At 39.5% G+C, this 27,249-nt stretch overlaps 1 protein-coding gene and 1 non-coding gene across 6 annotated transcripts; both read left to right on the top strand.

The window, feature by feature from the left end:
• Positions 1-435: 435 nt before the first annotated feature.
• On the top strand, positions 436-23,785 carry LATS1 (large tumor suppressor kinase 1). 5 transcript variants are annotated; one of them, XM_086743641.1, is made up of 8 exons: positions 436-611; positions 5,287-5,795; positions 9,902-10,037; positions 11,872-13,397; positions 17,204-17,786; positions 18,813-18,995; positions 19,673-19,779; positions 20,784-23,785. In XM_086743641.1, exons 2-8 carry the CDS (start codon positions 5,445-5,447, stop codon positions 21,297-21,299), a joined length of 3,402 nt encoding a protein of 1,133 aa, XP_086599767.1. In that variant the 5' UTR covers positions 436-611; positions 5,287-5,444; the 3' UTR covers positions 21,300-23,785. The 5 variants fall into 5 exon arrangements, with proteins under 5 accessions (XP_086599767.1, XP_086599766.1, XP_086599765.1 ...); XM_086743640.1 differs by having other exon boundaries at positions 11,869-13,397; XM_086743639.1 differs by having other exon boundaries at positions 9,902-10,052.
• Positions 23,786-27,063: 3,278 nt separating this feature from the next.
• On the top strand, positions 27,064-27,134 carry TRNAG-GCC (transfer RNA glycine (anticodon GCC)). Its single transcript has one exon. It is a non-coding gene; the product is annotated as a tRNA-Gly (tRNA).
• The last annotated feature ends 115 nt before the right edge of the window (positions 27,135-27,249 follow it).

Raw genomic sequence — 27,249 nt, 5'->3', positions numbered from 1 at the left:
TCTGAGCGATAACTGATGGGTGACTTACACGTTGGTCCGGAACGAGTCCTTCGTCCGGGCGTTAAACAGAGCACGGAGGCTCGGCAAAACTTTCTTCCCCGTTAGAAAATCGGTATTTATCCCTCCAGCTCGGTACTGCCGCGGAAGAAAAAAAAAGCAGCTCCTGAAACTCGACAGCGGCGGCGGTGGGGTTCTGTTTTTTTTGCGGTTTTTCCCCCCCCCGAGTAGGCTTGCTCCGCTCGGCAGCCCGAGACCGGGGCAGGCCCGCTGAGCTCCCTCCCTCCCGGGGCGGGGGCGGGCGGCGGCCGCCGGGCTCCATCCGGGCCGGGGCTGTGGTGGCGGGGGGGAGCGCCGGGCGCGCAAGGCAGGCCGGGAGCGGCCCATATCCGGGAAGCTCTCCGCGGCGGAGACACCGACAAAATGGCGGCGCCGAACTGAGAGGCCCGTGGCGGCGGCGGCGGGAGCTGGCGGAGGAACCGAGGAGCCGCTGCCGGCATCGCGGAGGGACGCGGCGGTCGTCGTTGTCACTGCGCGGGCGGGGCCGGGCTCCCTGCGCCCACGCCCGGGCCTGGGGCGCTGCAGCTGCTGCCGCCGCCGCCTTCTCGCCGCAGGTAGGTCCGCTGTGCCGCGGGGGCGGTGGGGCCGGGGAGCGGCCGCGGCTTGGGGGCGGGAGGCCGAGGTGCGGCCACAGGGCGGGGACGGTAACGAGCCCTCTCCGGCCGCGGCCGGCCGGGCGGTCCCGGGCCCTTTTCGCTCCACCGGTAGCAGCCGCGGGAGACGGTGCCGTCTCCGCTTTCCCCGCTGGGGAACGGTTCCGCGGGGCCGGTGGGGCCCTTGTGCTGCCGCCGGATGAGGGTCCCGCAGCCCCCCGCGGGGAGGACCGGCGGTTCGGGGACACCGGCGCTGCACAAGGCCGGCCTCGCGTGACGGTCTGGGGCTGGCGGGTGTCCCGGTGCCGCGGGACGGGGTCGGGGTGCTCCTGGTTGTCGTAGGCCCGGCGCCGAGACCCTCCTGGTCTGGGTGGCCCGTGAAAGGCAGGGTCTGGCTGTGCTGTGGGAATTGCCTTGGCGGCTGACCGTGCCGGCACAGCTCCTGCCTTGGTCCTCGGTGGCTGTCCTGCCAGTGGCCAGAAAAATCACTTTTAATGAGACATCCTCGAAATATCTACTGCTGCTACCGGGAATAACTGAGAATAGGTTTGTACCTGAGGAGAGCAGCGTCCTGATAAAGGAGATAGCAGAGCATAAGGATGGCAACAAGCAGAGCGAACACACAATGTTCCCAGTGTTCGGCTAGCCTGTGGTCGTTTCCAGCTCAGTCTTCCCTGACCATATCTAGTTGTGTTTATTTACTGATTTCAGAGTCCAGTTTTCTCCTCATCCTATGGAAACTTTTTGCATTGGAAATGCATCCTTTGGCAAATTGCTTTATGGATCAATGATCTGTTATCTGAAGAACAGCTTCCTTTTGTTGGTTTGAGCTAAGCCCCTACAAACTTAATTTTGTGTTTCCCAAATCTAGCAAACAATAAAGTATTGTGATTTTGTATAAAATAAGTTATTGGAATAGATATGTGCGAGAGGAAACCAAAATAGATTAACGTGTGGCATTCGATACGTAATTGGGAATATGAGTAGTTAGAAGTATGTTAAAAACTTTTGGAGTTAAAAAATGTTGCACATCTATTACAAAGCTATCTGGTTTTTTTTCCCCAGAAAAACTTGGCGGTCATTGACAGGTGCATGCAGCCATTCTGTGTTTTCATTCAAATGCCTATTTTTAAGTCCAGTCTTTCATGATTATACTGTAAGAAGACACTGTTGTTTTTTTTTTTCTCCTTACAGTTTGACCTGTAGAGGAAAATACTTTATCCCCAGATTTTGAAAAGAAATGAAAAATTACTTTTTAGCTTCTTTAGGGAAGCAAAGAACTTCATCAGTAGAAACAACTGCATTAACAAACAGATCTGTCATTTACATTTAATGATGCAAAACTGCAAGGGGGAATAGACATCAGTTCCCTTGGATACAGTCGGTGTTTGCTAGTTGAAAGTACAGACTTGAGAGAGGTTTCTTACGGAGCAGTCAGAACTTTCTTTCTTGTTTTAAAATGTGTGCAAATATCTGTAAGAGGAGGTGATTGCAGGATTTTGAGGTTCAAATGTAAAGCAAGGTGAGCTGTAGCAATATTTGCTTTCTTGTACTTTGTCAAAGTGGAGGAGCAATTTAATTGGGTTTCTGAGCAATTAAGACTGTAGTTCCACATACACATCAAATTGCTACTACCCGTCACTGTTGCCAAAAGAAACAACCCACTGAAAAATAAAAGTTGCTGTTTATCTGGGTGAGTTCCTTAGCTTGATTCACTCTGTGTGGCCTTAAAAATAATTATGCTGGTGCTAGTAAGTGGTGGGAGATAAGTGGACTGGCTGGTTTATACTGGTAAAGCTTTCCTCCAGCTCAAAATTTATGTGAAAGTGCAGCTTTATTTTCCAAGACTGCTTAGTCCATATCCTGTTATGCTGCAGTTGCCAGCAAAATAATAGCTATCAAACACTTACAGCATCACTTGTCTTAAAGTTCTCAAAGCACTTCAGAAAGAAAGACAATTCCCTCAGTTTTGCCCCTAAAGAAATTGGAGCACAAGCTGATCCCCGCCCGCCGCCCCCCCCGCAACTTGGTGGTAGACTCTAGGTCTCCTGATTTATGGTTTAAGTGTCCTGTTAATTTAACTTTTATTTCTCTCGGGGGTGTTACATTTGTTTAAGCTACCTGTGGTGTAACCGTAAAGTGAATATTGAAATACCAGATGAAATTACGGTAACATGCATAGGTGCAAAACAACTGTTTTCTCCTGAGTTCCAGGCCTTTGGTATTGTTAAAAGGAATAACTCGTGTATGGATATTTTTTTTCTTCTGTCACTGCTATATGTGTGACACAAGATCAATACCAACTGTTTTACCTAGATTAGCCTGGGTGAACTAGTCATTGCTCTTAATTTTGACTGAATTTGAACAAGTAATCTAGATTACTAAGCCTGTAAGATATTTAGCCTTCTTGTCCTGTGTTTTAGGATGAGCTCATGCTAGAGGTTTCACTTCTCTGGAGGCAGTGATTCTTTCAAGTGTTACTAACCTGTATTCTTGCAGTTGGATATCCAACCTGTGTGGTTTTTGAAGCAGGTCTTTTGGAAAGAAAAGGAACATCCATAGCAAAACTAGTAAAATGGTCTAAATATAGTTACTCCCTTTTCTTTGGAAAAGTGTTTTTGGCAGAGTATTTTCAATATGGTCTTAAGTATGGCATGTTTTTAAAATAATTTTGAGACTGGCCAAAATTAAATTACGTTTTAATTGCTCTCATGCCACACTTTTTGTTGAATTAGCTTTCTTAATACTTTGAACAGAACTTTGCTGTTTATTATTAAAATTCACCTGTGTATCTGATGATCTTTTCCTTATTCAGTGAGCACAGAAAAATTGTATGCTACTAGACTGCAGGAAAAAGCTTTAATATCGCTACCAAATTACATTTATTTAAGAATTCAGACCTATCACAGGGCAAAGACAGGTTGTGGGTGAAGTTATACCACCTAGGATTTAGAGATTTCCATTAGAAAAATTATATTATTTCTTAAGTGATTCTCCAAGGAGACTGGGATTAAGTGGGTGTCCTTTGTGTTTCTTTTTGCAGTAATTGTTTATGTATTACTTCAAGCTTTCAGGTTTTATTCGTATGTGGGTAGCATATGTATTTAATTCATATAATTTGCCTATGTATTAGAGGGTTCTTTTCCTATAATCTTGTCATATTCCTCCTCAATCACAGAATCATTAATTGGTTTATGACAGTGCAAGTATCGTAGAAGTGAAACCTGGATGAAGAAGGAGTGACTTTTATGTAGACTGTAAAACTTAGACACCTGTTTAATTAATCTCTAATGTGAGAAACACTTATCTACACTCTACTTCTTTAAGAGACAGAAGATGCTTATAGATGTCTGAATCATCAAAAATAATCCTTCAGAAAACCAGGAATGCAAATTTGTAACACTTTGAGAAAGAGAAACAAGAAAGTAAGAACATTTCAGTATTGCTCCTGTTAGGCGTTGCATTATACTACAGGATAGTGTGAAGAAAAGAGAGTGCTAAAATATGGAAATTCTTTGTAACTCACTTTCCTCTGTGGAGCAGTAGAGACTGTAAAAGTTTTATTTCATGATACTCTAAAGAGGAAAATGCTCTGCAACTTCTTCAGTGTTTCGCTGTAGTTGCAATATCCTTTACGGTACCAGTTACAGGACTAACTAGTGCACAGCACAAATGCAGAAATTGGAGTTCTTTGCAGATACAGGGTTCTCTCCCTGATGAGTCAGCTCCTTCAAAATGCAAATGTTATTTATTTAGTTTTGGCAGAAAATTCTGTTTCCCTTACCAAATGTCACAGCTATGCTCTCAGTGAATTTGATGCTTGAGCTGTTGAACAATTTTACAGTAAAAAACTTTGATTAAATTTTATTTATTTTCTTTTTCCCTCTGCTCTCATCTTCCCTCGTGTAAAATAAATTTTTAAATTACTTTACTATGGACAAAGGAGACTCGAGCTAAGAGACTGTGACAGCCTTAGAAAACTGAGCCCTTAAACAGGATTAAATGGCAGATGGTACAAGAAATCGTGAAGTTGCATGCAGTGAGCTAGGCAAGTGTTTACCTTTTGCATGTGTGACTGCTAAAGAATGGATAAAATAATGGTAAATATATACTCTCACTGGCGTACTTTGTACTTCTCCCTTTCATCTGTGGAGCTTGATGTCAGAATCATTGAACAGCTAGAGTATTTGGTCCATATCCTAGCTAACCGGATAGTGGAGTTGGCACCTTCAGCTATAGTAGTGTTGACGGAGAGAACCTGGGTGATGCATGGAGACAGCACCCAGCGGAGAAGGAAGGTAAAGAAGCAGTGGTGGGGTAGCACACGCAGCAGTTCAGATCTGCTCTTGAAAGCTTTGTCCACCACGCTGAGTTCGTCTTTACTCTGTCCACATCCTTTGCAATTCAGGACTGTTCAGACTTAAGGCAGGTAAAACATTTATTGTTAGAGGACTGTTAGAAGCCCAACACAATTTGTAATTTAGGTTGAGTGGACTACCTGAAGAAGTTCCTTAACGTGGTTTTAGTAACTGTGAAGGCAGTGCTCCATGGAACATTTCACTGCCGCCAGTGCTACATTGTGAACTTTTCCACTGCTGTATGTATAACAGGATTTTTTGTTTGTTTGTTTTAACAGGATAGCTGTTTTGGGTTGCGACAAACTCCAGCACTGCATGAACCATGGTTTCACAGTGAAGAGCCACTGCTTTCACAAGTTCTGAAACTACGAGCCAGTCTTCCTTGAATTTTGGTGTATGCGAGTCCTTGGTGGAGGTTGCATATATACATGTTTTCATGAAGAGAAGCGAGAAGCCAGAAGGTTATAGACAAATGAGGCCCAAGACTTTTCCTGCCAGTAACTATACTGGCAGCAGCCAGCAGATGCTACAGGAAATACGAGAGAGCCTCAGGAATTTACCTAAACCCTCAGATGCTGCTAAAGCTGATCACGGCATGGGCAAAATGTTATCTGAAGACCCTAGACAAGGCCGGAATCCCCCCAAATTTGTAACATATCATAAAGTTTTGCAGGAGATAAGAAACTCACTTCTGCCTTTTGCAAACGAAACCACCTCAGCTGTCAAAGGAACATCAGAAGTTAATCGACAAATGCTGCAAGACTTACAAGCTGCTGGCTTTGATGAGGTGAAATGTTTATTTTCAAGATTTGGTTTTCTGCCAACTAGTGCATGTTGGAGGGGGTGTTGATCATAGAATGTTTGAACAGCATATGATAAGCAAAATAGCTTCAAAATCTGGTAGGTTTCTAATTAGGACATGAAACTGGTAATAGGGGTGAAGAAGAAGAGTAGAAGGATTTAGAGAGGATTGAGTTATTGATTTTTTTTTTTTTTTTTCCTTTTTAGGCATCTTGTGCGGTTTGTTCTTATGTGGTAGGGGTAGGTTGCTCTAGTTATTTATGTAATTTTAGACAGAACTGGACTCTCTAGAACATGGGTTTTGCCTCTGATACTCAGTGGAATTTTGAATTGTGCTCAGTTAAAAAATGTTGATAAAATATGGCTGTTCTAAATTGAAAAGCAGTACCAAATGTTTCAGAAATTAATTGTAATGAGATTTTTGCATCTATGGCTAATAGAAACTCAAATGTTTTGGAATAAGAAGCTTGGCTATCCTTAATTTAGGCACTTTGTCAGCTACAGGTAAAATAACAAGGTACCTGACAAGACAAGTTGCAGAGTGTCTTCTCTGTGATACATTCTCAAGCCAAAAATGTCAAGTCTCTTGACAATCTTGGACATAAGTAATTATTCTGCTGTTATTTTCATTATAAGACCAGGGGACTAAATAATTATTCAATGTATTAATTTTAAAAATTATCGACTAAACTTATTTCCATTCATTCGTTTTAATGAGTGAAAGGAGTCTGAAATGTGGTTTCTGGGAATAAGAAAATAAAATCAAATAACAATACTAATATTAAAATAAAAAGAAAAAAAAACACTTATAGCTCCTGTGTTTTTACTGGGACTTGCACATCAAAGTAAATTACACCTGTTTTCATGTCTTCTCTGTAAACCTGAGTACAAAAGCAGATTTAAAAAAAAAAAAAAAAGCTAGCAAACCATTCATCTTTCCGAAGGAAACAGACGCAGTACCACAACAAGAGATTGCCTTTACAGGAGCGCACTGCTTGCAGTAGTTATCAGCTCACGAGTTCTGCTGGCTATGATGCTTTGGTATTTACAGAGAGATCTACCTCTACCAAGAGTGAGCTTCTCCAAAACTGTCAACTGGCTTTTCCTCAACAATGTCCCAGTGTCAGGTGCTGATAGTTATTTTTCGTGTTCCTTTCACTTGCTCAAATACACAGTCCAGTGTTTTCAGTAAGAATGGAAAGATTTTATAATGAGAAATTATTTTGTAATAATTTGCTCCTGCTCTGTGGTTTGTTGCTGAGGTTCGGAGGTTTTTTTTGGTGGTTTTTTTTTGTTTGTTTGTTTTGTTTTGTTTTTTAAAAAGTAGATCAGGTCTCATCTATTTTTGCAGATTGAACTTGCAGTCATTTTTGCAAACTGAAGAATGGTATGTGGCTCGATAACAAACTAGAAAGGTATCTTAAGTTGGTAGTTTTGTTGGATCCTTTGTATCTTGAAGCCTTCTGCTCCTACCCTTTGTTCTTGGATAGAATTGAGAATTCCCAGGACACTTGTGATTATATGGACCTTTTTTCAGGCACAGTGCCAGCGTAAGCTGTTTCTGCCATGTGTTAACCCACAGTTGTGTTGCCACAATAGACCATATGGCATTGGCAGGTGACCGCCAATGGGAACAGATACAGCTGAAGTAGGAAAGCATTTTTCTTGGTGGGGGGGGCAGGGATGGGTATTCAAGACAGCAACTAGGAATGAAATGAGTGTGTATTTTGAGCTGGAATTGTTATGGACTGGATCGTAGCTGGAGTGTGTCGGCCAGCTCTGAGCGGTTGGTCTGGAGTGTTTCCGACTTCCAACAGGCATCTTTGTAATTTAGCAGGTTACATGTAGAACTTTTTAATTTCATGGTCTCAGGTGCATTAGTGGCTTCCTGTGGAGACTAACCTACCTGGTATGTCTATAGTAGAGGCTACCTATAACTACTAGGTACGACATCCATTTTTTGGTCTAATTTGCTCTGATTTGGACCTGTGTTTCCTTATCTCAGCTTTTAATGAGATTTCATTAAGGTACTGAAAATGGATTTGAAGTGACAATATAAAATTGTCTCTTTGCCATGCTATGGAGTCACTGCTTGTTTGGAATCATAATTAATTATTTTTTTCTTTTTTTTTTTTTCTTTCCTTTTTCTCTTTTAGATAACCAGAATGTTTATGGCATTCAATTTATCTTCTCACCCCTCCAGTAGTATGTAGTATTCAGGGTTAAAGCTGAACAGATAGATATAGTGTGGGTTTATAGATAGTAATGTATATATATGTATAGTAATTATGTGAGAATGCAGTTCATTGTGTTTGGTTTAAAAAAAAAAAAAAAAAACAACCAAAAACAACAAAGAAAAACCCCATCCTAAATAGCTTACAGGAAATCTCTCTTGCTTATTAGAATTCAAATTCAGTCCTCATGTGTTCTGTGTAAGGTGATACTCTTCGAGACATTGAATACTTCATGTCACATAGGTGACCAAGTTTTTTGTTCTTCACCCTGGCGGGGAGAGAAATCCTTTGGCTCTTACTCAAGTCCTCTGGTCAGTGGGGAGGGAACTAAATTTAATCTCTTAGAATATTGCTGGTTCTGTATTTTCAGATTCTGTGTGTTTTTATGGCTTGGTGATGTGAACTTGTAGATTTAGGTTTCCATGTTGTAGAATTACTTGGCTAGAAAGACAGTAAATTTGATTTTGAATCTGATTAAGAAGAAAATTATTGTTGATAGGAAGAAATGAATGATGAGTCCTGTATAAGTATATTCAGATTCGAAATCTGATACTTTGGACAACTTAACCTGTTTGCACAACAGTCAGATAGCATACTGGTGCTGAAAATGTGCAGCTTTGCAACAGATCAGCCTTGCCTATAATAGTAGAAGTGTTGCAGACATACCTGTCTCGTGAAGGAGCTATGAGATCACAAGTTGTATCTGCTTTTTCCAACGATGTCAGCTGGTCTGTAAAGAGTGTGACAACCTTATCATATGTTGGGTTTTTTTTAAATTTTAAAATCCTTCTTTAAGGTTCTTCTTTGTTCACTGAATTTAATTATTGTTTCTGAAGGCTGTATTCAATTTTGTATGTTTGTAATGTTAAAAATGTACACAGGCATGGTGAAAGTATCAATGTGAGTTTGAATTTGAAATTGATACCGACTGCTTCCCTACTGAGCTTTCTTTGAGGTCTCTTTGATTTTGGTAGGAAGTGAATGCTGTCATGTGTAGGTAACCTGCTCGAACGTAATGTGAACTGAAATGATTGCTTCAATATGACAAAGTATGGCCATAACAAATCACTAAAGACAATGTGCTTAGTTGCGAGGAGTTATACTGTGGATTTGTTTCAAAACTTGAATCAACTGCACAAAAATCTCGTTCGATGTAAGTAGGAGAGCAGTGCCTGACTCCAGACTTCTGCGTCTGTTGCTTGACCTAGATCTCATTCAAGTCAGTAGAAAAAACACTGCTCCATAATGTATTTTCCATTGACAGAACTGGGATTTGCCATCAGATCAAAACTTGTGTTTAGATCTCTAAGAAAACAAAGCCTAAATCTACCACAAAAATAGTAGCATTTCTGCCAACATTATTGCCCTCATTCAGGAAGAATTCTTACGGAGAAACTCATGGGTGTTAGTTGGCAAAAGGTCAAGTTGAGTTGAAGGAAAGTGAGCAAAACCCAAAGTTCTGAATTTCACATTACGGTATTCTTCATAGAATAACTTAGGTTGGAAGGGCCTCTGGTCATCATGTAACTAGTTCTTACCTGCGTAGTGCGTATACGTTTGTATATATAAACGCTTATACGAGCAAACTGTTTGTACGAATGGCAAGATGACAGGATTTGCATCTCACTACATTGCTTCAACAAGTTAATTTTTTTTTCCCTGAAGATCTCGACTGTGTTAGTGTTTCGGAGGATCAGTTGTGGAGAAAACATTTTAAACTTAATTTTAAATTGATTGAGAGAAATCAGTTATGTACTTTGGTAAAATTACTGGAGGATAATTGGCTAAATAACTGTGATTTTTGGTGTTTTTGACACTTTCTTGTAATTTTTTTTTTTTAATCTAATTTTCTCTCTAGGATATGGTTATACAAGCTCTTAGGCAAACTAACAGCCGTAGTATAGAAGCTGCCATCGAATTTATCAGTAAAATGAGCTACCAGGATCCTCGTCGGGAACAGATGGTTGCAGCAGCAGCAAGACCTGTAAACGCAGGTATGAAACCACCAGGTAGGTGTATCCATGGTAACTCAGTATCTCACTGAATGTATTCTTATAGGTGAAAAATATAAAATAGCAAATTCCTCCTTCATATGCTCATAGTGGAACAGAGATGATGTTGAGATTCAATTTTTTTCCTTTCAGAAACAGCATGTAAAGTGTATAATGTAGTTCTTCTGAAAGATAGATGCATTTGACATGCATTTGACCATGCAATTATATGTAAGTATTTTATACAAGGAATGGCATTCAGATCTCATTCTAGCAATTGTCCCTCATTGGTGTGAGGCCTACGTTTTGTTCTCAGTGTCAGGTGCCATTTAGAAGTTAGTGGTGAGCACTGAATACTTATTTTAATTCTTTGTCTCTCTCTTCACACACTCTCCCACCCAGCAGCACTATATACATGTATTTTTGTGTATATATGTATTTATATATCATATGGCTACAATGTTTGCATTTTTGGATGTCCTATTTCAAGATCATTCTCTCTGCTTAATTTCCTGTTTGGTTCCAGATTTTGGTTTTGTGATTGTTAAGGCAGGCTTCATGTTTTTATGCAAGTTAGGGGACAGACTATAGCTTTAGTAGCAACAGAGACAGCATTTTCCCACTTGCTATTACTATTCTCTTAACCTGTGCAAGTACGTCTTTAATACATCTTGATGATTTTGTTTTTTAACAGGTTTTAGTAGCATACACCTAAACAAACGGTTACTTTCAAATGCAGTAGAAATACTGAACTCTTGTTTGAAGTTGAATGCCTGCCTACTAGCATTGTAAAGTTACATTTTAAATTGACCGTATAGGTATGAGGAAAAATTAGTAGGCAAGAGTAGCAAAGTACAGCATTATTTTCATTTAGTCTGTGAAGCAGGCTTGGTCAGTGCTTGTGTGAAGCTGCTAGCTAAATGCCACCATTTAGCCATGGTTTTCATTGTTACTTGCAAAGATATAGTAATTAATACATTCCTTTAGTGAAGGTACAGTGACTTTCAGCATTTACAGTACTGTGTGTGTAATAATAGCTCAATAATAACACTGTAAAAAGCACAATAAGACTGCATGCACTATCAGTTCCTTGCATGTTATTTTGTTTATATGATGCAGAATAACATCTACGAAGTAAATATCTTCTAGAGTTTGGCCCTGTGAGTTTTGCTTTCATACAGTTTTAATTCTTGCCTCTGTATAACACTTTTACTCATAAAGACATAACTTTTAAAGTTAAAGTACTTAATCAAATTTCACATGTAAGGAATACAAGAAGTTTGGGTGAACTGTATGCGTACAAGGGTGTAAGCAGTCTGTCTGATTATGCTGCATTCAGTTTAATTGTAGTTTAAGAACACTAAGTGTTCTAAAAGTGTTAAACTGGAAGGAATAGCAACATGACTAAACTGTTTTTCCATGCTATTGCTTTTTAAAATTTGTACTGAATGTCTATTCTGCAAGCTGTTTCTAGGTATGATTAAAAATACGTGGTGTGCCTAATAATTTTGCATATTACTATTTTTTTAAATTAAAAATTGACTCCATCTGTAATTGAAGCAAAATGCATCTTCAGAAAAGTTATTTGCAAGAACTCTGATACTATAGTTCCATTGCATTTCTTTGCTCTTGTAGTATGCTCAGTACGCAGTATTGTAGCGTACTGTGTATTTCTAGATAGAGGTAATTTTTTTCATGTGAAGTACAGTGGAGTATGCTATGTCAGAGAATTACAGTCCTATTTCTGTAGCAATTAATGCAGAAGAACAAAATATTCAAAGCGGTGAATAGAAATGATTTCTAATAATATAAATGCTGTGTTTTCTTGTAAAAGCAGGGACTGTACAGCAATCGGTTAACCGCAAGCAGAGCTGGAAGGGTTCTAAGGAGTCCTTGGTTCCTCAGCGGCATGGCCCTTCCCTGGGAGACGGTGTAGTTTATCGCTCAGAAAGTCCCAGCTCTCAGCCTGATGTAGGAAGGCCGTTATCTGGATCTGGCATTGCAGCGTTTGCTCAGGCTCATCCTGGCAACGGACAAAGAGTGAATCCACCGCCTCTACCACAGATACGGAGTGTCACTCCTCCTCCTCCACCTCCTCGAGGACAGACACCCCCTCCAAGGGGAACTACTCCTCCACCTCCTTCCTGGGAACCAAACTCTCAAACAAAGCGTTACTCTGGAAACATGGAGTATGTGATCTCCCGTATTTCTCCAGTGCCGCCAGGAGCGTGGCAGGATGGTTATCCACCTCCACCTATGAATCCCCCACCCATAAATTCTTCCACGCAGGGTCAGAGAGGCATGAGCGCTGTCCCCATTGGCAGGCAACCAATAATCATGCAGAGTTCCGCCAACAGCAAATTTAGCTTTCCCTCAGGAAGAGCTGGAATGCAAAACGGCAATTGTCAGTCAGAATTCATGGTTCACCAGAATGTGGTGTCTGGGAACTCAGTGAGTCGCCAGCCACCTCCGTACCCCATGAATCCAACTAACAGGCAAAGTCCCACAGCACTACAGATGCAGGCAGGAGGATCTGCTCCTCCTTCAGCGTACACCAATGGGAATCTTCCTCAAGCAATGATGGTGCCAAATAGAAATAGTCACAACATGGAACTTTATAATACAAATGTAGCTGGAATACCTGCATCCTGGTCACAGCCTTCCCCTGTGCAACCACAGTCATCACCTGGCAATGGGCATGACATGCCTACATGGCAACCCAATGTTCCCGTACGGTCAAATTCTTTCAACAACCATCATGGAAGCAGGCCAAGTCACACCAGCAGCTCTCAGCCTTCAGCTACGACAGTAACAGCTATTACGCCAGCTCCCATTCAGCAACCAGTAAAAAGTATGCGTGTGTTAAAACCAGAGCTACAGACTGCCTTAGCGCCCACTCACCCTTCCTGGATGCCCCAGCCAGTGCAAACCGTTCAGACTATTCCCTTCTCTGAGAGTCCATCTACAAATATGGCAGTTATGCCTCCTGTTGCGGAGGCTCCAAATTACCAGGGTCCCCCACCACCTTACCCAAAACACTTGTTACACCAGAATCCCTCTGTCAATCTGTATGAGACAGGACACAAGCTCAACAAGGAGGAACCACCTAGTTTATCCAAGGAGGATGAGAATGAAAGGAATTACGAGTGTGTTGATTCAACAGATAAAGAAAAGAAACAAATTACAACATCACCTGTTCCTGTTAGAAAAAACAAGAAAGATGAAGAAAGAAGAGAGTCTCGCATTCAAAGCTATTCCCCTCAGGCCTTTAAATTCTTCATGGAGCAGCATGTGGAGAATATACTGAAGTCACATCAGCAGCGTTTGCATCGGAAAAAACAACTAGAGAACGAAATGATGCGGGTAAAGTCTTTCTTCTTTCTAGATCTATGAGTAGAACTGTTCCTGTATTAATTTTAAGGAATGTCTGAATTGTAGAATGTTTAAATAGTACAGATAAGTAGAACATTGTGGTCTGTCATGGGATTGAAGTCTATTTTTAGTTTTTGTGTTTGAGATGTGGCAAATTCTTCACTGCTTTTTTACGTACTTCATTGTTGTCTTAGAAATAATTTTTTTTAAATAATATTTTTGTGCCTAAATGTAGTTCATCTGGCTCGTGTATGATAAGGCAGCAGAAGCAAAATCATTGTTGCATGAACTGAGATTTAACTACATGGCTGGGTTCTATTTAATCCTGATTTTTGAGTGAGTTATGTGCAATGTTTTAATGATTTTTTTTTTTTTTTTTTTTTTAATATTAGAAACACTGCAGGTACAAGTAGCAAAGCAGGGACCAGTGGTAGGCTGGTTAGTGCGCTTCTATAGTCACCCAAATAGTGATACTTTTTACGTTCTGCAGTTTGTTTCCAGTAGCGATAGGATTTTTCATGTTCGCATTAAAAAAAATCAATATTTAAAAGTTGCATTTTTAGAATGAAAGAGACATGGTACCTTTTATGTAAGTATTTTGTAATCCAGGCTGTAAGGGTATATGTTTAAACAAGGGGTAATTGAATAGGATAATGAAAACCAGACATCAACAAAAATGTATGAAATCAACTTCATTGTGCCTCCATGACATCAGTGGTCTATTCCTGGGATTTCAGTTTTCTGCTAAACCAAATCAAAAGGGTAAAAACTCATGCATACGTATGTCATTTCAAAATATAAAATAGTGAGAAGTAGTGAAATTTAAGATTGCAGAAATAGAAATTTGAGATGTGTTACTTATATATATATATTGGTTAACATTTGTAGTTGAAAATTTAACATAAGTATGATGTACCTTTTAATTTATTCTATGAAAGAATGTATTTGGCTTTTGCCACTTTCTTGAAGTGCCGTTTTTTAAATCTATGTTTTCTTACTCTTTGAAAATCCTTACTGTAAGCTGTAGTGTTTTATAAATGCTTAATCACAAGTATGTAAATGTTAGCAAGATTTCTTCCTGGAACTTTTTTCTAGATCTTTATTCTTAGTCTTCTCTCTTTCCTTTTCACTTCCACTAACAGCTGATTTAAACTGTTAAGGTGTGGGAAGCTTTCCTGAACTCTGTAGCCTCCATCCCTGTGTAGACAAGTAAGATTTTGGAGCAACAATATTTATTAAGAATAGCATGATCCCTTTTTAGAGGGCTTTGCATGCAATCCTGCATCAAAATTAAGCATGAATTTATTTTGGCTATTTTTGAGTACTTAAATGTAAGATTATAATTAATGTTGATTTGCAAACTTCACTTTCCCTTTCTACTGTGTTGTGTTCAATGGAATCGCAAGCATAAATATTACTTACATGAAAGCACTGATATAACTTTTCTTGATATTTTTCTTGGGTATTTAAAGGACCCTAGTAAATGTCTTGTCTTACATAAAGTGCAATTTTTAATATTTATACTAGATTTAGAGCTGGGGTGTTTAATTACAGGCTGAAGGATGCAAAATGGGGTATTATGCTGCAGCAGACATCTTTTTCATTGGGGTGTAGGAGAGGAATCTCACAATAGTGAAGTATATTTGGGGTCTTCATGAGAAGGAGAACAGGAATCTGGCTCATTGCTTATGATAATCAGGTCTTCAAATATTTTCTTGACGCTTGTAAGTCTCTAAAAAAATCCCTCCTTCTACATTGAAGTGTGCCTTAAGCATGTTCATTCACAGAAAACTTGAGATGTTTCTGTCCTGGAAGACACTGCCCGGGTATTCCTGCGGTAATGTGTTGAGAAATACAATTTCCTGATTTGGAGTGGGAAGTTAAACCTATTTCCCAAATCCAGTCTTGAAACTACTGCTACCTGGTCCTAGCTACTGCCTCTCTGATGTAGACAAAAAAAATTTGTCTCGAATTTGAGATGGCCTTCCCCATCTAAATCTTACTGAATTGATATTCCATGTCAAGTTTGTTTGAGTGGACAAGCATTTTGTATGAATTTTCCTAATTGCATCTCCTTTGGATCCATTTTTGTTATGATGCCTGTAAGAAATTTTTTGTGTTCTAACAGTATTTTCTTTAATAGGTAACATATAATATCCTGAAAGCATTTTAAAGATACTGAATTAGGTCTAATTAATCTTTTGTCTTGTCTTTTTTTTCTCAGTCAAGCCTATTATATCTTGTTTGAAGTTATTTTGTACGTTAGGAAAAGTAGAAGTCATCCGTTGACCTGCAGTTTATACGGGCCTAGACTAGCGGTTACCTGATCCTGATGATGGTCCTGGGTACTGTTGTGCAGACAGTATCTTGAACATTTAAAACATTAATGAGGTGGAAGCAGCGACATTTGGTATTGAGAATCTATAAGATGTGACAATAAGAGATGGAAAACTTCTAGAATAGTGCTTGAGTAGCAGTTGTGATGTTTGCATCCCTGCATGTCGGCTTTTATGATGAGAATGTCCAGGAAAAAATAAGGAAATACACTGTAGATTGAACTTGGAAATAATTGCTGTAGGATCGTGATTTCAAGCCAGGCAGGCAGATAAAATGATTGTGATGCTATGAAAAAGGGAACATACAAGATTTTTAAAATACTGACAGAAAACAAAAGAAGGACTGAATATAAAGCTATGTGGGAGTAGTGTCACAGAAAAAAAAAGAATATAAAAAATAGAAATTTCTGATTCCAGGGCCTGAAATTTGCATATAAAGATGGCACTGGAATTGAATGACACTTTAAAGGAATTGAAATCAGCAAAAGTACACTGGGAGGAATGCAGGCTGGAATACGATGAGAATGCTCAGTGTGGTTCTTGTAGATAAGGATTTCCACACTGCAGGTGATGAGTGAGGTGTGGCCTGTGAGTCTTTCAGCTGTCAGAGTGTTGGTGGTGGCGATCAGAACACCACGGGTGTTCATTCAAGATAGGGATGTGTACACAGATGGGAGCCAAGTACTGATACCATGGGGAGGAGTGAGCCACTTCACAGAAATTGCTCTGCTTAGCTTGTTGGGGTGTAGAGGGGGTGTGACTGAAGTCTTGTTAGAAAGGGGTGGGTTATGTGGTAAGAGGAAAGATCAGGTTTTGGCTTGTGGCAGGGGCACGCGCTTGGTGTGGGTGGACAGCAGGAGACAGTGCCATGTGGATCTGGTTTGTGTAGCTATACTACACAGGGAAGTGTCAGAGAGAGACAGTCATATACTTCCTCCTGCAACTGAAATTCTACTGATATGGTCAGGAAGTTTAGTGGCTTCTTCTTTAGTGACTTCTGCTCTAGCTAGTAGAAAGCAGCTCCTTGGTTAGCCTTCAGTGACTTATGCTCCTAAGCATGTCTTGGCTTGCTCTCCCTCTGCAAAGAAAATCAGGCAGGCAATTGATGCATGCGATTACTGAAATAAGTATTATTTGCAGCGGTTTCTATCAGTAGTTTGTAAACTACCCTTTCTGTCCTTGAGAACAAACTCCCTTCTCAAGAACCCTCTGGTGCATGGCACCTCATGCATTTTGCTGTTGAAAGTGGTCATGTTTTGTATCACTCCTGTATGTTTTCGTAGAATCCTAATGTGTAAGTTTAAAAAATAAAAAAAAAAAAGACAAAACTCCTTAAAGTATTATTTCCCATGCTGTATGTAAGTATTTGGTTTGCTTTGCCTAAGCCTTGTACTTGTAAGATGATCACCAAAAACTAAGAGTACTGTTCACTCTTCAGATTTGATTTTGTTTGCTGCGCAGGTTGGATTGTCTCCGGAAGCCCGAGATCAAATGAGGAAAATGTTGTGCCAGAAAGAGTCTAATTATATTCGGCTAAGAAGAGCTAAAATGGACAAGTCGATGTTTGTAAAAATTAAAACACTGGGAGTTGGTGCATTTGGAGAAGTTTGCCTAGCAAGAAAAGTGGATACTAATGCTTTATATGCAACAAAAACTCTGAGGAAAAAAGATGTCTTGCTTAGAAATCAAGTTGCTCATGTTAAAGCTGAGCGGGATATCCTTGCAGAAGCTGATAATGAATGGGTGGTTCGCCTGTACTATTCATTCCAAGATAAGGACAATTTGTACTTTGTAATGGACTACATTCCAGGAGGTGATATGATGAGTCTCCTAATTAGAATGGGTGTCTTTCCAGAAAACCTGGCACGGTTCTACACAGCAGAACTGACCTGCGCAGTTGAAAGTGTTCATAAAATGGGCTTCATCCACAGAGATATTAAACCTGATAATATCTTGATAGACCGCGATGGTCATATTAAATTGACTGACTTTGGGCTCTGTACAGGTTTTCGATGGACGCATGATTCAAAATACTACCAAAGTGGTAAGAAAAATATGAAAGGTTTCTTTCTTATTTTGTTCATTTGTCATTCTTTGCAAGGAATTAAATAGTAAATGAGTAGGAAGACGACTGTGCTGTTTCTTTTCTGAATAGCAGTGCATCTAACAGTATGTCTGTGCACCACTCAAATTATAGAAATTAGGGAGAGTTTGTAAGTGCAAGCATTGATTTCTTAAGGGACAAGAGATGAGCTGTGCTGCTGTAAGTTTGTCCCATTAGTGCTTCTGAAATTTGGAGAAGTTCGCAGACGTAGCAAGATAATTGCACACACAGCATCCCTAACTCTGATTTGAAGATAGGACTGATGTTTTAAATTTAATTGTTCTTTAAAACCTTGCCCCAGGTTCCAAGTGTCTCATGTACTTCCTTTTAGGGTAACCTATTGATTTCTGAAAAAAGTTTAAGTAGGTTTTTAAAAATCCTACTTGATTACTTAAAAGAACAGCTGAAAAAAAGTTGGAGAAAAATAATTTTCACAATTCTGAGTGGTAAAATACAGATTTTGTAATAATATAGTTTTAATTTTCAAAAATTAAAACCATACCTTCAAAAACAGTTTTTAAATGACTTTTTACTTGTTTTTATCAAAATATCATGTATCTTAGGCCAGACTGTTATACAGTCTCTGGAGAGAAGTTGAAGATTTAAAATCTGATTTTATTTTTTGATATTTTAGATACTGTTTTCTTTCTGTTTACATAAAAGCAAGAACAATATACACCTTGTATTCCAAATGTAGTTATGTTAAGGAAAAACTGCGAAAAGATCAAACTCGATACTTTCTCATATTTACATCAAAAATTAACTTTAAAAAAGTGTCCTCAAAAGTTGGTATTTTATATCATAAGCAAAAAGTCAAAAGCCTGATTTTAATAAGCTTTTTAGCTCTCAAATTGAAACAGATTCTGTCTTATAACAAGAAATGGTAACAGATAAATAAAATTTCATACTACTTAAGAACTAAAGTAATCTTCCTCAATTTTTGGCATCTTTCTCACTCAATTATAGGTGATCACGCACGTCAAGACAGTATGGATTTCAGCAACGAATGGGGTGATCCAGCAAATTGCAGGTGTGGAGATCGGCTGAAGCCACTTGAACGTAGGGCTGCACGTCAGCATCAGCGCTGTCTGGCCCATTCCCTTGTCGGCACACCCAATTATATTGCGCCAGAAGTACTGTTGCGGACAGGTAATGCATTTTTGTACTGTAATCTCACTGCAAAGTAACTGATACTCAGGTAGTTTGCTTCACCTTTCTTACACTGACACTTTCCCCAGATATATAATATTTTGACAAAAAAGAAATGATTGTTAATATAGAAGCACAGAGTAGTTTGGGTTGGATGGGGCCTTTTAAAGGCCATTTAGTCCACCTCCATCTCCAACCAGATCAGGTTGCTCAGAGCCCCCTCCAACCTGGCCTTGAATGTTTCCAGGGATGGGGCATCCACCACTTCTCTGGGCAACCTCTTCCAGTGTTCTACCACCCTCACTGCAAAAAATATTTTCCTTCTGTCTAGTCTGAATCTACCTCCCTCTATTTTAAAGTCATTACCTCTTGTCCTATCAGAACAGGCCCTGCTGAAGAGTTTCTCCCCATCTTTCCTGTAGGCCCCCTTTAGGTACCAGAAGGCTGCTCTGAGGTCTCCCCTTCTCCAGGCTGAGCAGCCCCACCTCTCTTAGCCTGTCCTCACGGGAGAGGTGCTCCAGCCTTCTGGTCATCTTCATGGCTCTCCTCTGGACTCTTTATACGGAAATCTTAAACAAATATTGAATAGAATTGTCTTGTGAACCTTTTTTATTCTTAGAAATGCAAGACTAAAATTGTTCTAAGGCTTTGACTACCTTGTTTTGGCTTGATTTCAGGTTACACGCAGTTGTGTGACTGGTGGAGTGTTGGAGTAATTCTCTTTGAAATGTTAGTGGGGCAGCCTCCATTCCTGGCACAAACACCACTGGAAACACAAATGAAGGTAACTTTAAAAGTCTTGTATTAACAGTCTGAAAAAGCAGGCTTGAAATTTATATAGTCTTTCTAATTTGTAATGGAATCAGAGGTGGTTTTTGAGAGTGCTGCTCTATCCAAGCATGTTATAAACTAACAAGATTTTAAACTTTACTGTGGCGGTGCATTTAATTTGTAAAGGGACTTCAGGGATCATGTTTGTATCTTTTATCTGGTCATATAGTAAACATGCCCACTAAAAACCACATTTCAGATCTCAGCTGTTCCGTTTCACGTCCTGCACCTGCTTCAGTTATTATTTCCACTTTTTCTTCTGCTCTGAATGCTCTTTTCCAACCACTTGGTTTCCATGCCTGCTTGCCTGCAGAGGATTTCCTTTGGTGATGTATTTGCAGGTGCTCAGCATGCAAAGGTGGAGGAGCAGCAGACTACTGTGGCTGCTCAGGGTTAGTCGCAGCTCAGAGCCACTGGTCCTTTCCTTCCTGAGCCCATACTGTTTCAGAGAAACCACCAGAGCAATCTTCTGCAGGTGCCATTTTTGCAACACTACATTCAGCTTGCAAAATATTAGTTGGCTCAAATGTAGTGCAGTATTATTTATTTTTTTTACTTTAAGTCTTTTGATCTTCCCAGTGCATCAGATAAATTGAAATTTGCCTGCCTTACTCTTTTTAAGATTGTAAGCCGTACCTAACCTCAGGTTCCAGGAACTGAGTTTTGTGGTATCTGTGTTGATTTATAGCAGGGATACTCCATGCCAGGCTCTAGTTTAGATCTGGAATGTAAGTAAACTTCACCTGGATTTTGCCAGATTTACAGACAAGATAGTCATCGTGTTTCTGAAAGAGCAGCTTCACATTTTCCCCTCTCTAGTGTGAAAACGCTTATATGTGTTGAACGATTGCTTTGTGGCTGTCTGGGGTTTTGTTTGTTTGGTTTTTTTTAGTTTTCACTGTGTTTTTTCCTTTTTATGAAGTTGTTAATAGAATAACACCTCTTTTTCCTTTAAAGGTTATCAACTGGCAAACTGCACTTCATATTCCACCTCAAGCTAAATTGACTCCAGAGGCCTCCGACCTTATTATTAAACTCTGCCGAGGGCCAGAAGATCGTTTAGGCAAAAACGGTGCAGATGAAATAAAAGCTCATCCATTTTTTAAAACAATTGATTTTTCAAGCGATCTACGCCGGCAGTCTGCTTTCTACATTCCCAAAATTGCTCATCCTACGGACACATCAAACTTTGATCCAGTTGATCCAGATAAATTGTGGAGTGACGATGATAAGGAAGGGAACAGAAATGATACACTTAACGGGTGGTATAAAAATGGAAAACATCCTGAACATGCTTTCTATGAGTTCACCTTCCGAAGGTTTTTTGATGACAATGGCTACCCATACAACAATCCAAAGCCCATTGAGTATGAGTATGGTAGTTCCCAAAACTCGGAGCAGCAGTCAGATGATGATGATGATGATGAACAGGCAGGTAGAAGGGTTCAGAGTCGTGACCTGGTTTATGTTTAGTAGAAGAGTAAAGATTAAAAGTAAATAAACTTATTTTGCAGCTGCAATTTTTGAGAAGTCTCTTAAGAGAATTGAGAGAAGATTGCTAGGGTAAATACATGCACACTGTTTTGTTTGTTTCTGTTTGTTGGTTTTTTTTTTTTAAACACTAAGGAAACTGTGGCTTCTCTTTCTCTGTACATTTTGTTTTCCCAGAATACAGGGAAATACTTCTCAAATATTAATTTATTCCAGCATTGTTAATTGTTTAGTTCAGAAGAGATTTTATATTAGGTGAAAAAAAATATCACTTGAATCTTATTATTGGTTCTCTGTACTCTAAGTACTCAAAATAGGAAATAGTGGTCATTATTTTTTTTTTCCTAAGATGGTGCCTGGTATCTGTTTGTACATATACGGAATGATTTTAGAAAACAAAGCTCTACTCCGGAATTTTTAATGACAGTTTTTCCATGCATTGACCAAATATAAAATCTGCTTTATACTAGTAAAGCTCTCTGATACATTTCTGAGGAGAAAAAAAAAAAAAAAAAAGGCTGCTATACCTTCACTTCTCACTGTATTTAGCATAATTATTCATAGTGTTGGAAAAACTGAGCCATCTATCTGGCGAAATGTTTCCAGCTGCTGTGGCAGTGGCATAGTTCTCAGCTTTGGAACAAGAAAGTGTCAATCTCGGCTATAGTATGATTGTAAAGGGATAAAGCATTAGAACTAGTATTTTATTAAATAGTAATTGAATTTGACATTAGTAACGTTGTAGCATGTGACTGGTATGCTCAAAGCAGAAGGACTGCTCACTCAGAAACAACTTGGTTGTCTCCTGTCATCAGTTCTTCTATAGTTATGAGAGGAAAAGAGCTTTAGGAAAAACACTTTCTGAAATCTAGTTTAATTTTCTGATTACAGCCAGACTACAAAGTGTGTACAGTTCTGCTTTAGTTCAGAAAATAAATTTTAGAATAGTTTCTTTGTTATATGTTTGAGATAGTAGTGGGAAAAGATTATAAATCACGGCTTTTGAAACTGTTGTTGTGGGGACTGGTTTCACTTGGCTTTAAGAGCTTTCCTCCTAGTTACACAGATAGTGAGCCATCAGTACAATTTCAGTGGTCTGTCTTTTGCAGCCCAGCTCAGAACAGAATTAGGAACTCTGGGCTCTGTCTGCTACCATGTGTGTGAGTGTTTTAATAATTTCCCGCGGTGGGTGAGCAGGCATCCCCTTGGGTCTCATGGTGGGAGGGTGCTGAGCCTCTTTACGTTACTGGGAACAGGGAGGGGTGCAACCTTCTAAGCAACTTCCCTGAGGCAAGACCAGGAGTTACAGGTGAGAGGCAGAAAGTATTATGGTTTTTAGCTCTCTCGTCCTTTCTCCTGAAGCTAGCACAGTAATAAAGAAATGCACTATTTTTAGTAAACTTTTGTCTTTTAAAACATTTCCTCCTTCTTGGAATTGAATTCCGATGGATAATCTAATAATGTGGCTGTAAGCATTACTGCTTTCTTAAATTATTATTTTTGCCATTGCACTGGCATTGTGACTATCTAAACATCATGAAATTGGTGTTCATAGCTGTTCTTGCGGCAAACACCTGTTACTAGTTTACTTTTCTGACCAAGCTGGTGTTAGAAATTCTTGTGCACTTCCAGTCATTCGTTCCCTTTCTGTGCTCCAGTTCAGTGTCTGTGTTTGTGCCAGTGCAACTGTCTATAGTACTGTGCTGAATGCTGGATCAGTGAAAAAGTTACTTGGTGTTTAGCATTTGGAGGTTTCTTTAATGTAAGCATGTTCATTTGAGTGATCCAGTTTCCAGTGTGGTCCAAAAAAATGATCTATATTGGCATAGATGAGGAAGGAGTGAACTGCAGGCAAGAGGGTTGGCAGTGTGGAAACTTCTTAAGTGGACTTTGTCATGGGACAAAACATCTGTGGAAGTTCACCCCTCTACTGTGAAGTGCTTATCATGGTTAGATTATGGTTAGGAAAAATTGTTTTCTTTTCTCAAGCAGGTAGTTAGTTACTTTCGATAATGAAAATGGGCTTGTAGCTTAATAAAACAGTTCGTGTCCTGTCTGCCTGTTCCACAGCTGTTGAAATAGAATAGCTCTTAAGATTCATTTCATTTAGCTTAAATATTATAAAATGGCTGCAGTGTATAACTACTCCATTTTATATATTATGTAAAAAAATATTGTTTTCCATGTAAATAAACCTTTAAAGATTATCCTCCTTCATAGTAAGTATCCCAGTAAAACTGGTCTACTTGTCTGGGAGTAAAGTATAATATATTACTGGTTAAAGGTAATTTAATCAAGCCTGCCTTACCATTTGTGAAGTGTGCAGAGAAAATAATGTCAATTTTTCATTAAATTGACTGTTAAAATTGCCTTTTTATCTATTTCTCCTCTGCCTATGTTGTATTATGTTGTATTTCTGTTTAACACTATAACTGATCTTTAGCCAATGTATTTGGAAAAAAAAATAAGGCAGTCCTGTAAAGGCACCACAGTTCTATACAAGCAAAACCTATTGCTTTTATTAAAGGAAATCGAGTGTTTTAAGGACATGCACAAATACTATTTTACCTTTTTGAAACAAATATAGGAAGAGCTCACATCTTTAGAATTTGGTAGATGCTTCTGGCATTTTCTCTTATCTTGCGTTAGAAGCTGTAACATACCTTGTTTGAATTTTGCCATCTGTAAGCTGCAGTATTATAGATTTCCTTGCATAAATGCAGTGTGTTGCAGTCCAGGTTCTCTGAGAGAGTTAGTTATGTGTAAGTGGTGTCACGGCTCTCCAACATGCTGCGCCTTACCCATGTTTTGAAACTTCATGTTTCATACATAGATTCAGAGTCTGTCGAGATTCTTCATAGCTGCTGCTTAAAACACGAGTGTTTCACTGATGACCTATGATGGGGATTGGTTTGTACAGGCAGTTGAGAAGAGGCTCCTAACTAGCAGCTGTGGAATTCTGCATAAGTTCTAGTTCAGGTTACTTTGATTTTGTAAAGCATGAAAATAAGTTTCTCTTTGATTTGCCCTTGTACACATATTAATTGTATTTATAAAATGTTCTATAATCCTATGACTGTACTGTAAATACTATCTGATATTCAGTGGCATTCTATCCTAGGGCAGGCCCTCTTGCTGTATCTTTTCTATCCTCAATTTGTAATAGAATCTATACAATATATGGCTAGACAGTCTCTTTGAGACTGACGTATCTTCTGCTGTTTGCAAATCTGTGAGTGGGAATGATTTATTTAGACTCCTTTTAATATTATTCAGCTAGCAGGCAGTGCAGTGGGTGGGTTCTCAGATGATGCTGCTGTCACCCGAGATACTATTAGGCTTTGGTTTCAGGTGTCTTTTGATGTTTCAGATCAGACCTTTAATCTGTTTGCTTTACTTGAGCCAAAGCAAAAAGATAATAAATTGGGTCCATGTCGTAGTAAAATGTTTGAATGCCTTAAGATGCTCTTGATAAAGGCACTATTCAAGTTTACTGATTTATGTATATCTATATAGATATATATAGATATATTCCATGTGTGTATATGTATATATAATGTCTTTTTTTGTATTATAAATATCCTTCTGTCAGTTCTTTTGGATCCTCCAATTAAAAACATAGACAACTGCACAATTTTGCTTAAGCAAATTATTCATTTATTACATGTATAGTTAGTCAACTTTATCTTGCATTGTCTCACGGCCATAGCAAGTTACTCGCCGGACTTTTGAGTGTTCTCTGCTTGTCTCTGTCACAACGTGGACATGCTCTTTTCTGGGTCTCTGCATACCTGTAGTCCAGCTACATGTGCAGTATGTGATCTCTGAACGCTTACTGCTACGTTTGGGTTTTACAGGGTTACATGGTGGTGGCTTGGACCATCATCTCGGAGTCCCCTGGTGTTCCTGTGAAAAGAAGGTGCATCTTTTATGCTGACTTTTCCCCTAGGGTACCCCGGAGCATCCATCCCCTTTGTGCAGGAGCAGGAGAGTTCCTGTTTGTATCCGACAGTACATGGAGCCGAGGCATCCATGCCCCTGCTGACTGAACTGTTAGGGCAGCGTGCGTGCGTATTTTACCAGGGGGAGATGAGTGGATGGTTGCATTGACACTCATTTAAAAGTTACTTCCAAATAAGTGAAGAATTCCAGCGCTTGTGAACAGCCTAACTGAATTATCAGCTCCTGGTAATCAGTGACATTCCCGAGTTTCAGAAAACCGTTTCTGTTTTTTTCAGAATCTGTTTCTGTAGCATAACACCTGCTGCAATAGTAAGAAATACAATGAATCATTGTAAGAAGTGAAAATCAAATCATTGTTTTGGCTAATCAAATGTGAAATGTAAACATTACTTGCCCAAATGCATTTATTTTTCTTTGCTTCTGCTTCACACCCCTCTCCCCTGAGTCCCCTGTACGCTGCAACAGCTCTACTGATTAACAAAACAGTTGCATACGTTCAGTAGCAGGAAGGTTATTGTACTTTGCTGTCGTCTCATGTTTGTAACCTGTTCTCAGAAGTGTACCTTTTGATGTTCAAGAGTTAAATTTATTGGTGCTCTTTTCCTGTTCTCTGCTGCCTCCTTCATCAAAATAATTAAATCGAGTTATTTATTATACATATATTATGTATGATGAAGCTATTCCTTTTCTTGAGAAATGTGACAACATAGCACAGCTTTCATGTTTATTAGGAGGGAAAATTGTCTTAAAGAAGTGGACTTTCTCAAAGTGCACATCTCCAAGTGCTGATGCAGAAATCAATGTTTTATTGCAGAGACTGTATTGTATCCTAATACTTCTAGCTTTGGTTTGGAGGGGCACCTCTTTTTTGTTCATTGGCCACCTACAAACGGAAGAAGGGTAATCCCTCCACGTCTCGTCGGCTAAGTGATGTGGTACAGTAACACTTAAAATTTTAGAAACTCATCAACGGTGTTCTTTATAGCAAAAGTAATATAGAAATTATTGTTTTAAATTCAGACACTCATTAAAGGGATAGACTGAAGTTGCCAATTTAAGAATGTTAAACGGGTAAAAATATAAGAACAAAAGGGTAAGAATGGATATGCTAAACTAAATTAAAAGACTACATAATGCTGCAGGTCTTCATAGTCCATGAGGGTGAACTCAGGTAAACCTGTTGCATTGTGCCTAGGCTTTCGATCCTATTTGTTGCTAAGCAGCTGAGTCCATTTAGGCGGCTGGTGCGTTCCTGGTTGATCAGGGACAGTGTCTTCAAGGACACTTTCCTGTGGTTTACTGAGCTCAGCATCTGCTTTTCCTACGCCCCGTAGTAGATGATGTGTTTTCATTCCCAGAACACCACAGTTTGAAGAGCTGGAGACAGTCACAAAACAGTGAACGTGTAGGAAAAAAAAATACATATGTGCTCTTCACTAGGCAAACCTAATCTTTGCAAATTATGGAAAATAAACAGCTGGATGAAGGCCTTCTTCACTGACTGATCCTTCTGTCTGTCATGGCAGGCCTGGTCTGTGCTGATAGCACCTTCTTCCTCATCATGCTGCCTATTTCCTCCTTGGAGGTATAAAATAGGCCAAAAAATGGCTATCTCTCTTAAGCCTCTCGCGTATCTCTGGGAAGAAATTTAATTCCCCCTTAAAACCAAACGGGGCTGTTGCCTTCAACCGCTGCCGCGAATTTTCCAACGGTCGTGGCGGCGCAGGCACAGTCCTGCCTGCTCAGCTTCGACTGACGGAGGCGGGCACTTCTTATCGCAGCAGCATTGGTGGTTCAGTGGTAGAATTCTCGCCTGCCACGCGGGAGGCCCGGGTTCGATTCCCGGCCAATGCATGTGAGGTTTTTTCTCTCCCTCCGACTTCTTTATTCCTTTGGCCTTTTTTTTTTTTTTTTTTTTTCTTCCCCCTCTTAAAAATAAAAAACGAAAGCTAATCTCTGCCAGTAATAA

This window comes from Chlamydotis macqueenii, chromosome 3 (genome assembly GCF_036417535.1).
Source record: "Chlamydotis macqueenii isolate bChlMac1 chromosome 3, bChlMac1.mat, whole genome shotgun sequence".
In the NCBI taxonomy this organism is placed as follows: domain Eukaryota; kingdom Metazoa; phylum Chordata; class Aves; order Otidiformes; family Otididae; genus Chlamydotis; species Chlamydotis macqueenii.
The sequence above is the reverse complement of the archived record's forward strand: the minus strand, read 5'-3'. Positions and strand labels throughout refer to the sequence as shown.

Bases quoted from the DNA above. Each gene is read 5' to 3' on its own strand.
- LATS1 (XM_086743638.1), top strand. From the start codon at position 5,445: ATGAAGAGAAGCGAGAAGCCAGAAGGTTATAGACAAATGAGGCCCAAG. The intron at 10,053-11,868 runs GTAGGTGTATCC...TTCTTGTAAAAG, and splicing joins CGCAGGTATGAAACCACCAG to CAGGGACTGTACAGCAATCG. The intron at 17,787-18,812 runs GTAAGAAAAATA...ACTCAATTATAG, and splicing joins TTCAAAATACTACCAAAGTG to GTGATCACGCACGTCAAGAC.